Source organism: Diuraphis noxia, unplaced genomic scaffold (assembly GCF_037042655.1).
Source record: "Diuraphis noxia isolate RWA-SAM2 unplaced genomic scaffold, SU_Dnox_SAM2 contig0005, whole genome shotgun sequence".
In the NCBI taxonomy this organism is placed as follows: domain Eukaryota; kingdom Metazoa; phylum Arthropoda; class Insecta; order Hemiptera; family Aphididae; genus Diuraphis; species Diuraphis noxia.
In genome coordinates this window covers 30,398,608-30,411,106 of record NW_028301715.1, presented here as the reverse complement: position 1 = coordinate 30,411,106, position 12,499 = coordinate 30,398,608, and the positions used below count along the sequence as shown (strand labels likewise).

At 29.7% G+C, this 12,499-nt stretch overlaps 2 protein-coding genes across 5 annotated transcripts in view; both read left to right on the top strand.

Annotated features, from left to right (window-relative positions):
* Positions 1-652: 652 nt before the first annotated feature.
* On the top strand, positions 653-11,603 carry LOC149055178 (sodium channel protein Nach-like). 2 transcript variants are annotated; one of them, XM_089229274.1, is made up of 9 exons: positions 653-848; positions 1,119-1,357; positions 7,188-7,391; positions 8,113-8,427; positions 8,787-8,967; positions 9,064-9,343; positions 10,015-10,071; positions 10,814-11,062; positions 11,376-11,603. In XM_089229274.1, the coding sequence occupies exons 2-9, from the start codon at positions 1,152-1,154 to the stop codon at positions 11,489-11,491; spliced, it is 1,608 nt and encodes a 535-aa protein (XP_089085400.1). In that variant the 5' UTR covers positions 653-848; positions 1,119-1,151; the 3' UTR covers positions 11,492-11,603. The 2 variants fall into 2 exon arrangements, with proteins under 2 accessions (XP_089085400.1, XP_089085401.1); XM_089229275.1 differs by having other exon boundaries at positions 653-1,357.
* The window catches only part of LOC107169282 (sodium channel protein Nach-like), a 4,512-nt gene continuing 3,529 nt past the window's right edge, over positions 11,517-12,499 (top strand). For 2 of the 3 annotated variants that reach the window (XM_089229272.1, XM_089229273.1), the window contains exons 1-2: positions 11,621-11,929; positions 12,051-12,420. In XM_089229272.1, coding sequence (XP_089085398.1) covers positions 11,748-11,929; positions 12,051-12,420 — 552 coding nt within the window. In that variant the 5' untranslated portion in view covers positions 11,621-11,747. The other variant, XM_015518972.2, reaches the window with a different exon arrangement.

Below are 12,499 nucleotides of genomic sequence, written 5' to 3'. Positions count from 1 at the left end.
ACGTCAATATTATGAAAAAGCAAATATAATAAACGTCTACCGTGCAAGAGTGTGTGTATGTAGGTGTACGTAGAGTGAACACAGTATTATAATATAGGCGTGTAATATTATACATATAGATGTAGTGACGGCGGCCGTCGTCTTTACGCGAAATAATTGTATGCAAACACTGCTGCACTGGTTGGTATATTATAACATAGTCAGAGGTATTATACCAATATGTACAAGAAAAAACCTCTATATAGTATTAAAATACCTAGGTACCTGTATAACTTTCGTGGTCGCCCCGTTTTCGAGTTGTAGGATAATAATAATAAAGAAAAAATCGAAACGAAAAGAAGTAAATTATAAATAATGAGCTGCGATAAAACGCGTGTTTCTGTGTAGCTGATATATATGTATATACATGATATGCATATTATATCTATATTATGTTTAAACAACTAAACTTTACGACTATAGAACGATTTGGGTCGTCGTTGAGGCAGCTGTTTCCAGGGACTGAAATAAACGAGTACCTCACTGTCCTCAGTACCTATATCACTTATACAAACAATTAACGTTATTATGTACGATATTTTGTATCTATAACACTATTATAGAGGTATATGGTATCCAGCAATACAAATACGATCGCACGTGGACCGAAAAATAATCCTTTGCACATAAAGCGGTGCAGTGTTCACCATTATCTAAACAGTGGGCGGGAAGGGTCGTCATCAGTTTTGCACAACGCGTAGTACATCTATCACATTTTCATCGTCGTTCAAATACGCTCTCATTTCACCGCACACCGCACACGACTCGGTTGGCGTGAGTTGAGATAATTTTTTGTGGTCCCAAAATCGGTAAGTACTCAGAGCACGCAGAAATCCGTGAGGGATTTTGTCATGTTACGTATTATTAGTAATATATGAAATACATATTTAGTTTTTGGTCCATTCGACCACGGTGGCTATATATACAAAATATTATAGTTAATGACGTATTAATTATGACGTTGCAATTATTCGCGTAGGTATATTATCATATACTTTTATGTACTGTTCAACGGTTTAATATTTCCTGGGCCGAAGAAACACGAGTAACCATATTATATTAATTTTACTCACTCCTAGCACCGCGGTTTCGTGCTGAAGGCGAACACGACCATGCTGACGAGTGACGATGACGTCGTCCGAAGATGGACCACGATACGACCAAATTTCTTTCTCAGAATGTCACCGGCAGCCGTCAAGTTGTCCGTCAATCAACCGGCGACCGTTACGAAGTCATCGTGCGTACTCATCGACGAGTACACTAGTCACAGCACGGTGCACGGAATGCGATATATATCCAAAGCCAATCTGTTGGAGAAGTGAGTCGTTCGAAGTTGTTTATATAATAGATGAATAATTTGAAACCAGATTCATCTAAATATTAAATAAAAATTAAAAAAAAAAACAATTATTCGTATTCGCTAATTGTGTTATAATTACAGGTATATTATGGTTTATTATTATAATAATTTATATATTATTATTATAATTTGATTGAAATTATTTATTTTTCAATTGATTTCCGTACGGTGTATAGCAAAACTATTTCCTAAAAATTAAATGGTTTGCGGGTTAAGCATTTTCGGCGCTTTATCCCCCTTATACGCTTAAGCACATTTTTAGTTTAGTTTAGTTAGCTATCATTTTAGGATTTCATATTTTCGTTCAATCCACTTGCTATTAATTCTATATAGTATATTTGGATCTTCAAAACCTAATTTGGAATTTTTTATATTATTATTTTATTCTATTAATTCTGCAGTCTGACCATTTTTATGTTTATAATAAATAATAAGAATTTATAAAACCAATATTTATAATATTTGTAAGAATTTAATGTATAAGAATATAATAAAACAGTCATATATTGAAGGTTAAAATTATTTTAAATTTCAAAGTTTTGACGAGCAATAAAAGTTCCAAGTACTCCAACCTACTTATATATTAATTAAAAATTAACTCCAAATGTGATGTGTCTATCTCGAATATTTTATACTGAAATATTATTTTCAAAACCATACAAATTGATAAAGAAAATAAACTACAAATTTATAAGTTTTAAATACGTTACCAAATTTAATTATATTTTATATCTAGACTTATACACCGCAACAATATATTAAAAATAATTATATTATAGAAGTCACTATATTATAAGTAACATTTATTTGTGTGAGTACTGTGAATCATTATTTATAACATTATTATACGCTGCTGCCTGCTGTGCAGTTTCAAAAATTTAAATATTTAAGTAAACCTATATTTTCCATTCATAAGTAGGCACTATTTTCAAAATTGTATTCATTTTTTAAATTACCATTACTTGTGCTTTTCAAGCTTGAACTGTAAAATATGGAGACTAGAGTTATGTACATATTTATACACGAACACGATATAATATAATATATTAACATATGATTGTCGATTTGCGAAATATGTATGCACGATATAAACATTATGAGATTTATATTACACGTCATTATAAATGTAGGTACATATAAAACAGGGATGTCCAACCCGCGGCCTATTGTAGATTTTGATGCAGCCCACACTTCAATTTAAAAATCATGAATTAATTGTATATAATATACATTAATATTACGAGAAAAAATTTATATTAAGAATATAAAATTATAAAACATTAAATAAACTGTAAAGGTCGATGCACACGTTTATTATAAATAAATATATTTTTCTGTGTACCTACTTATAATTAAATATTAATACTTGTAAAAATATTTCTGTTTATTATTCAGTATAGTAAAATTATAAAAAAAATGTATTGTTGTATTATAGAATATAATTTAATCATTAAATTTGAATGTATTATTATAAAAAAAAGTATATGGCCCACAACAATTTCTACCTATATGATGTGGCCCAGTCTTCACAAAAGGCTGGACTACCCTGATATAAAATAATAATAATCAATATAAACGGTCTCTTTGTGAAATACAGTATGTTAAAAATGCGAAAAATTAATATTATTATATGCACGATTATAATACAATAAATTTAATTACAATTCTATATACGTACATGAATATGTGCGACTCGATAGGGACGTACTAAGGAATTCGTAAATAATTACCTATAATATCTTGATTTGATCATCATAACACAAGTTTAGTTTACTTCAAAAATATGATAATCAGTTATTATTTCGTTTATTCAGTTCGTCATCTTGAAAAATTACCACACCAAAATAACTCAAGTATATTATATTATTATTAAAGCGATTTTTTACATTACTTTACATAGATATAAACATATGTATTCATCATTATATTGGAAGCCGGAAGGAACTTTAATGTGTATAATTTTTACGTATCTAATTTTAAAATTAGTTCATCAATCAAAAACTAATCATATAAATATATAATAAATCGTAGGTAATATACTCGATGTCTCAATATAATAATAATGTATATTTGTACATAATATGCTATATGAACAAACATATTTTGATTAATAAGATGAATTTAATGGGCCAATATTGTATAATAATATAGCCACATTATAGGTCAATCTATATTTGTTGTCTGCGGAGTTCAAGCAGTGATTGTTGGCTGTTTAATATTTAATATCCATCAGTTCAACTCTTATAACGCATTATATGACCGTATACCATGCATTAATATTTCAATAACAATTAATAAGTGCATTCAATAAATTGCATTATTTAAATATTCTAGCCTAGAATATGCCAGCTATATACATATATTATATATTGCAGGTATAGTTGCTATACGAAACCAACTTCGTATCGTTATAACAGTATAATGTTTGTTCAACTTCAAGTATGTATTGTTCAACAATAGGTAGTTTCTTCTGTCACACGATAGCCACAAAATTAATATTTCATTTTCAAAAGTTTTAAATTGAAATTAATGTATAACATTTTACGTTCAATTAAGCTTCTATTGATATGCATAAATGCATAATACAGATATGGGTACGATGATATTTATTATTATTCGATGAGTACTTGTATTAAAGGTTGGTTAGTCATTACTCATTAGAAATAAATAAATAAACATACATGGATATTATTTATTTATGGCCCGTTAAATATTGATCTGACCCACGCAAAATATAAATATACAAAAATGTTTACTGTACAATTACTTAATTAAGTAAATTAAGTTTACGACAATTACGCCGTCATTATTGGACTTAGGTATATTCTATAATATATAAGCGCTTTACATGGCATCTTACGCGCCTTTTATTCACATTGCTCGCCTACGGTGAGGTGATTCTTTGTAATGATAAAGAGGAATCGGCTGTGGTTGATTTAAATTAAATTTTTACACCAGAATGCATAGTATTATTATTAGTGTTATCACGCCAAATGGAATTGGTATACCATATGCTAATAAATATGAGTTATAAATTATAATAAATAATAATGATACTAGATAGGTACTATGGTGGTAATCTATTGAGTTTTTTTTTCGATTTCTAAATACAAATTCCATGTCTTATTGTCTTGTAGGTAATACATTCATACGCGTACACTGTATTATAGTCTTATATAGTCTATTATACCTTCACCTAACCTAACCTTCAATCCTATACTACCGATATACAACATCAATCTTAATATTCTATATCATCGTTGTTCATACACATTACTCTATTACTCAATAAACTTAAATTCCATTCAGTTATACAGCGATGTATTATTTTAAATTTATTATTAAAAAAAATCCACATATTAAAATATGAGGGTATGTAAGGAATTTGGTTCGCGTTTATGGAATGTCCGATGTAATAAACGTGCCCATAAACGGGGCAAACTATAGTACATAAGAATTCATAACATTGTCGTTTAATTTAGAGAATATAAAAATAACTCAAGAAGAGTTATAGAGTAATATACGTAAATAATTATTACAATTTAATGTTTTAACATAATAATTACATATTAAATCAAAAATATCGACTAAAACTAACTAGAACTCCTAAAAATACGTTTACAATATTTCAATGCAAAAGGTATTATTTTATTCCGTACGTTTTAATCTACCTGCTTAATTGTAAATTGCCTAATTGGTATAATTCAATAAGTATTAAAAATGAAGAAAGCTGATATTAATTTTTAATAATTAAAAAAAGTCGCATTGTCTTATATTTTCTCCTACAAATAATATTTAAAAAATATTAAACACGCGAATACGTAATGATGTTAATGTAAATATACCAGGAAAAACATTATGCGTAAAATCATTAATAATTTAATGTCCAAAATGGAGTAGTATAACTTATAAGTACCTATAGAATGATAAATTCCTTTTTGAAACAAAATCAGAACATATAATTTCCGTTTTATGAATGTTATACGTGGGTAGAGATAGACAGGTATACTTACGAGATGGTAGTTAAAAGTCAGAAGTATTTCTATCATAACATAATAGTATAATACGTATGTACATGTTATGATATGCATACAAAATTAAAACTTTTTAAGATGTTCTTAATAATATATTAATATGTTTTATATGAATTACTTTATATACTCAACAATTGTTCGTTCTTAATGCTATAATAGTACCTAGTTGGAACATATTTGAATCCTATAGTTTTTATTAGAGCTAGGTGGTATAATGGGTAGGTACTATAGGTACTTTAGTTACTCACATGTTACATAAAAAGTTACTATTTCGATATGTGACAATATAGGTAATAAACTGCATTATATTGTGTTATGTAACATCATTTTAATGTAAATATATTTTATTACCTAACGTCATAGTCTTAACTTTAAAGTTGTAGTTTAGTATAGTTAATTTTTACTTATTATAGTGATTTATTAGTGTAAAGCATAAAAACTATAAATGGTGAAGAGTAAGTTGCCAAACTTCAGACATTTATTTAAAAGATAGATACATCATTATTTGAATAAAAATATATAACTCGATGTTTTCTCTACTACTTAGAAAATTATTGAGTTATTATTATGTTTTTGGTTGTAACACGAAATAGGCTAGATACACAATATCGTTAAGAAAACAATTATTGATACGGTTGAATAAAATTTTAGATATTGTTTGGTTTCCATAGTAACTTTAATGGTTAACAAAAATTCGTACAGAAAAAAAATCTGTATCCAGCCTAAAAAATGGCATATACACCTACATACTCGTATGTTATAACAAATAGTTATGCTAGTCGAAGTATTTTTACTTAGTTCCTGTGTAGTTTATACATTTATACCTATTTTATTCACTCAGTACCTAGAATATAAAAAAAAACCCAAAATATAAAATATATAGGTACTTACTAACTTTGATTTCAATTATTAAATAATATTTTTTTTTCTTTACAATTACGATACACAGTTAGTATAGAAAATAAATACTTACAAGTTACATTAATGTAAATAATAACTTTACTTCATTCCTACCAAAATTTTTCTTCCGTTTATTATTTTAGTAATAAAAAACATTTTTAGAGGAACCACGAGAATACACTTACACTACCTATCTAGTTATTTAATACAAGTTCTTATAGATTTCTCTAAATAACTATACCCTCCAGTTGTGAGTATTGTCTTTTAAAAATTAAATTACAGTATTAAAATAAACTACTTGTCATAATGTCATATAAATAAAAATTAAATATTGTATAGTTATAGCGTCAGAGAGTGATAGCCTTGGATTAAGAATATTATACATAAAAACTAAAAAGTGATGTGAGGTCTGAACGTACCTACGTTACTATAGCCTTACCTTTTAGGGTACCTATTATAAATTTATGAATACGGAAAAGCATTAAATTTTTGTAGGTAGGTACATAGATTAGCTTTTCTCACAGATTTACTTAAAATGTATAGAATTGTACAATAGTTATACGCTGATAGCTGATATTTCCTGAATATAGTAAATACAATTTACGCATTATAAAATATTGTAAATTCCTACCTTAATATTGTTAAAGATTACCAAATAAAGTAATAATAATAAAATGTTTTCATAAATTGAGTAGGTACCTCAAAAATTAAAATGGTATTTACCTATTTAAAATATTTGATTAAACCAATTATTAAAAGGCCGTTTCATGCAGAAGCCCTGCACACTATACTGAACTAATTTTCAATGAGCCAACTTTTCCCGCGGAGTATTATACTATGAAATTTATTTCCAGAATTTTTTGGATTACAATGTTAACCGTTTGTGGTTTGTCAGCATGTTATATTGGCAACGAGTTATGGCTCAAGTTCCGTTCCAAACCTACACAACTGGCAGTTAAAGAAACTCATGTGCCTTTGTACGAGTTTCCATTCCCTTCGATTACCATATGTCCAGCAGTTAAGGTCAAGAAGACTAAAGGTCTTGAATACTTTTCAAGGTAATCAAATCATCAATTATGTATGCGATATACTTATATTGATAAAATCTACTATACCATTAAGGCATTTAACATCGAAAAACACTCCACCTGTAAAATAGTCATGATATTAATATAATTTTAATAGATATCTTTTATTTTGGGTAAGATCGAATCATACTTATTTTAGTCAAGTTGCACATTTGCACTTGAGTTAAACATTTAAGGTAATAGATGAACTGCACCCTGGTAAAAAAAATAGGTAATGATCGAACTGCAGCACTCGGGTTAAAAACAGGTTTTACGAATTGCAGTCAAGTTGAAAAAGCTTCAACTTATTTCCCTTTTCGCTAACAGGCTTAAGACAAACAATGATTTTAATCATTTACATCGTTAAAAATTATAGTTTATGCATTATATAAATATACATATTGTGAGGTGATGAGTAGTATTAAAAAAAAAAAAAATTCATTAAATAATATATTAATATTAAACATGTAATATACATTATAGTGTATATAAAATTATTATTTTTATTAGTATGCTAATGATTGTATTTTAAGCGGAAAGGGAAGTTAATGTTTTACAAACATTTAAATCAACCTTATTTTTGGAACATTTTTGTTCAACACCCTTTTTTGAACCCGAGTGCAGTTTGACCATTACCTTTTTTTTACCCAAGTACAGTTCTACCGTTTAATTAAGATAAAAAATGTAATTCCACTATTCCAATTTTTTGTAGGTACATAAGTATCGACAACGATACAGTGCGAACTGGATTATTGGACATAATGAGCGCCTTATCGATGATGCAGCAGCCGACATATTTTCGAATAGCAGAATACGTAGATAAATCTAGATACTTGTTGCCCTTATTTAGAAGTATAAACTTGACTGATTTTATGTTGACGACAATGCCAACATGTAATGAACTATTTGGCCGCTGCAAATGGCACGGCGAAATTATATCGTGCTGTGAAGCATTCTCGCTTCAGAGGACTGAAGAAGGATTTTGTTATTCATTCAATTCTCTGACTTCCGAAGCAGGAAAACATTGGTATGGACGAAGATCCAATGAATAATCATGTTATATCCATACGCTGAAATTAAAACTAATATAACCGAGTATCTACTCATAATACGAGTAATATGGTTTGATCAAAATTTAAAACCCACCAATAATTATTATGATAACTAAAAAACAATCACTTTTTTTGGTCTTAATGATGAATTATAATGACATATATCATAATAATCTATCTGTTCTAAATAAAATTAATTCAATTAATAATAAATTGTCTCGAATAAAAAATAATAATAAATACATTCAGTATGGCTTATAATAGGTACTCAAACAAATCTTGTAAATGACTATTAATACGCACACATAAAACATAATGTTATATGCATTCACAGTCCTCTTTCTGAAGTGTTAGAAAACGAAGGCATCGTAGAAGAAGATGAATATATGTATCCTGGCTGTCAACTGAGGAGAAATACCGCCGTAGGTACGGTCACAGGTCTAGAAGTGTTTCTGTACAAAACAAATACGTCCGAATCGTTGGGTCTGGGACAACGTGACATAGATGGCGCTAGGGTACGAACGAAATACAACGCGAAACCTAAATGCTTAAGGCGTTGAAACATTACTTTTGTAATATTATTAACTGACCTTATTATTAATTACACACAGATCATGATCCACGCGTCGTACGAGTTTCCAAACGCGGGAGATGGTATATGGTTGAGGTCTGAACAGGGCCGACGACTGAACATCATGGTTTCGCCGGTGATAACCGTCACCAGTAGTCGGGTAAAAGATCTAAGTGTGTCGACGCGGGGCTGCGTATTTCCGGACGAAAGGGAGTTGTACATCTACCACGTGTACACTCAGAGTTCGTGTCTGATCCAATGCCGCATGGACTTTATATTGTTTACGTGCGGTTGTCACATGTATTTTTTCGTAACACCTAGTAAGTATTTAGTATAGTGAAGTGTAGGCTTAGGCTAGGCTACTTCCGTGGAGGCAACATATTAAATATTATAAACAAATAATATATCACCAAATTAAAACTGCCAGGACCTTGAGTTTTTACGATCTACCAACTGTAGAAAAGGAAGTAATAGGAAATTCTCATCAAAGATTGCTGTTTGATGCGGGCCTTACACTCATTGTCCAAGAGGGTGGAGTAATTTATTAACGTTATTTTTTTATCATTGAATACAGCATATTATGGAATTGGGGGAACTTTCTGTCTATAATAATTTTTGAGTGGATCAATTATTGTAGTATTTATAACTCAGTAATAGGCAACAACTTTAACTTAGTTACAATTTTCTAAAAAAGTATAAAGTGGAAGATGAAAAGTTGAAAGCCTGGAACACATAAACAGTAAATACATTGTTATTATCTATATTAATTCCAATATGCTAATTTTTACTTGACTGTCGATCAGTGCGATAGTGCTTTTTGAAAATGGCAGCGCATGCATGTATCATAATAATATGTGTGTACAGATTATATCTAGGTATAATATATAATTTTTATCTTTTTTAACTGTATTATTTTATTTCAGAAATTAAAGTTTATAAATTAATATTGTTGAAGTTAACACAGAAACTATAATATTTATTTTTTGTATAGATGACGGAAAACCAATGTGTGGTATACCAGATCTACCTTGCATAAGTCAGTTTACTCGTGAGTAAAAATAAATAATTATAAATATATAGTATTATAAGTTATAATTCATAACGTGCAATGTCTTAAAAATTCATTGCTTGAATTATTGGGGGGGGGGGGGAGTATAGGTACTCACTTTGAGTATACGCATTTTAATTATACTCCAATCAATAAGACATCGGGTGACATTTTCAGGTAGGCACATTTTTTTTTCTTTTTTATTATCACGATAAAATAAAACATTTCATAAAATGAAAAATATCCAAACACTAGGAAAGAGTATAGGAAACATATGATACGATAAATATATGATGTACCATATACAGCGATGATATTTAAGTATAGGTGTATATTAATATTAAAATACTCTTAATAAATAGAGAATTTATTGGTTTTAAATCCTATAAAACGGATGGATTTGATCAACTACGTCACCCCATTTTCATATTTACATACATTATATTCTGATGTTTAGAAGTCTTAATCTATACACAATATCATGTATCATAATATTTATCTAGGTAGGTACTTAGATTTTTTTTATGAAATTTAAGAACTTGTTGCGGTACAATTTTAAGCTTGTTAAGTAGATTAATATTTTTTTTTAATTGTGATGTAGGTATCGAGTTAGTCAAATATATGTTTATTTAGCCAAGTTAAACTATTGCTGTGCCTAACTTTACAATCACATATTTACCTAATACACATTAACTGTTTTTATTTTTAATTATTATTTAATTATTACTCGTTTGTTCTGCAGGTTTTATTAGAATGCTAACTCCGCCTAAAGGTACTCCTGGTTTCGAGGATCGACTTATACGCGATTCGCTTGACTGTTCACAGTGCATACCTACATGTTATGAGACTACACATGAAATCGAAATGGAGTCGTCTCCAGATCAAAGAACTCCTGTTTGGAAGTTGTTCAGTTATTTGGACGTAGCATATGGAAACTTGGGTTCTAAAAAATATCAAAGGGACATAACTTTTGCCTGGACAGATCTTTTGGGTGGGTATATCGACCAACGAATAGTTAATTTACCCGCGTATACGTGATATATTAATATATAATCAGTGCTTTAGTTGGAGCAAAAATAAGAAGAGGGATACAAAATAGTTTTTAAAAAATGAGCATATTTGAAGATTTAAATTTCCCTATTGATTAAAATATAATTATAAGAGGTACTCTAATATGTTTTTTTTAAATAATACAGAAATTTCAAACTTGGTCTTCCCTCAATTCGAGCACTGAATGTATAATACACAGCTGTATATAATCATGTATCCAATTATTTTAATTCAATTATTTATTTACAATGCAGTGGCGCTGGGCGGTGTCGCAAACTTGTTTTTGGGGTTCAGCATATTGAGTGTAGCCGAATTCATTTATTGGACGTTGAAAATATGTATCAACACATTCATTAGACTGTGCAAATAGCTAATACCTACCTATGGGTACCATCTTTATATTATATTGTATAAACGCGTATCATTTTAATAATAAATGAATTTAAACGTACCTACATAACTATTAGGTACATGTTGTGAAACGGTTGGTATTTATTTTTAAAACATCCTACTCTTAATTATAATTCTTAATAGAATAAGTTTAACATACCATGCAATGCATAGCTGGTAAGTATCTACCAGTTTCTAGAAATCCGTCAGTTGTATTTTGAATCCAGCGCACGAACATGAATCCCAAACCGGGACCAACATTCTGGAAAAAAGAATTCGCTTGGTCTTATTCGACCGTTGAAAGACTAGCAATAGCCAAGAGCAAACGGCTGGGCAATATTTTCAGAGAATACGCTCGTTACTGTACCGTACATGGCGTCCAATACATATTTAAAGATAATTCCAGTTTGATTGAACGGTTAGATATTATTTAAAATAATTTTATATCGTTTTGACGGTAAAACATACACGCATCATCAGTAACGTCACCACAATAATCACACGCCAACGACAATTTATATACCTATTCGTTATTTCAGGTGCGCTTGGTTAGTCATCGTGTTGACTAGTTTCGTTTGCGCTAGTATTCTGGTACATACCATGTGGCTAAAGTTCAACTCCTCGCCGACGGTTACCGCGGTCAAGGACACACACTTGGCGCTATACTCGCTGCCGTTTCCGGCCGTCAACGTCTGTCCCATGGACAAGATAAAACGTCTGGTGGCCCATAAGTACATGGCTGACAGAATAAACGTGTCGTATCAAGAGTCCGAATTGGATAACTTCCTTAACGCGTTGACCTTATTTCAGCACCCGCTCTACAATAGAATGTTACATTACATAAATAATGGAATAGACGGTTTCTTGACTAAATTAACCACCATAAATATCACAGATTTTATGTTAAACGTAAGTAGGTACTAGTACTAGTTATACTTATACCTATGTATAGATATTGTTCAGTTAGATACGTACTACTTAGGTTACG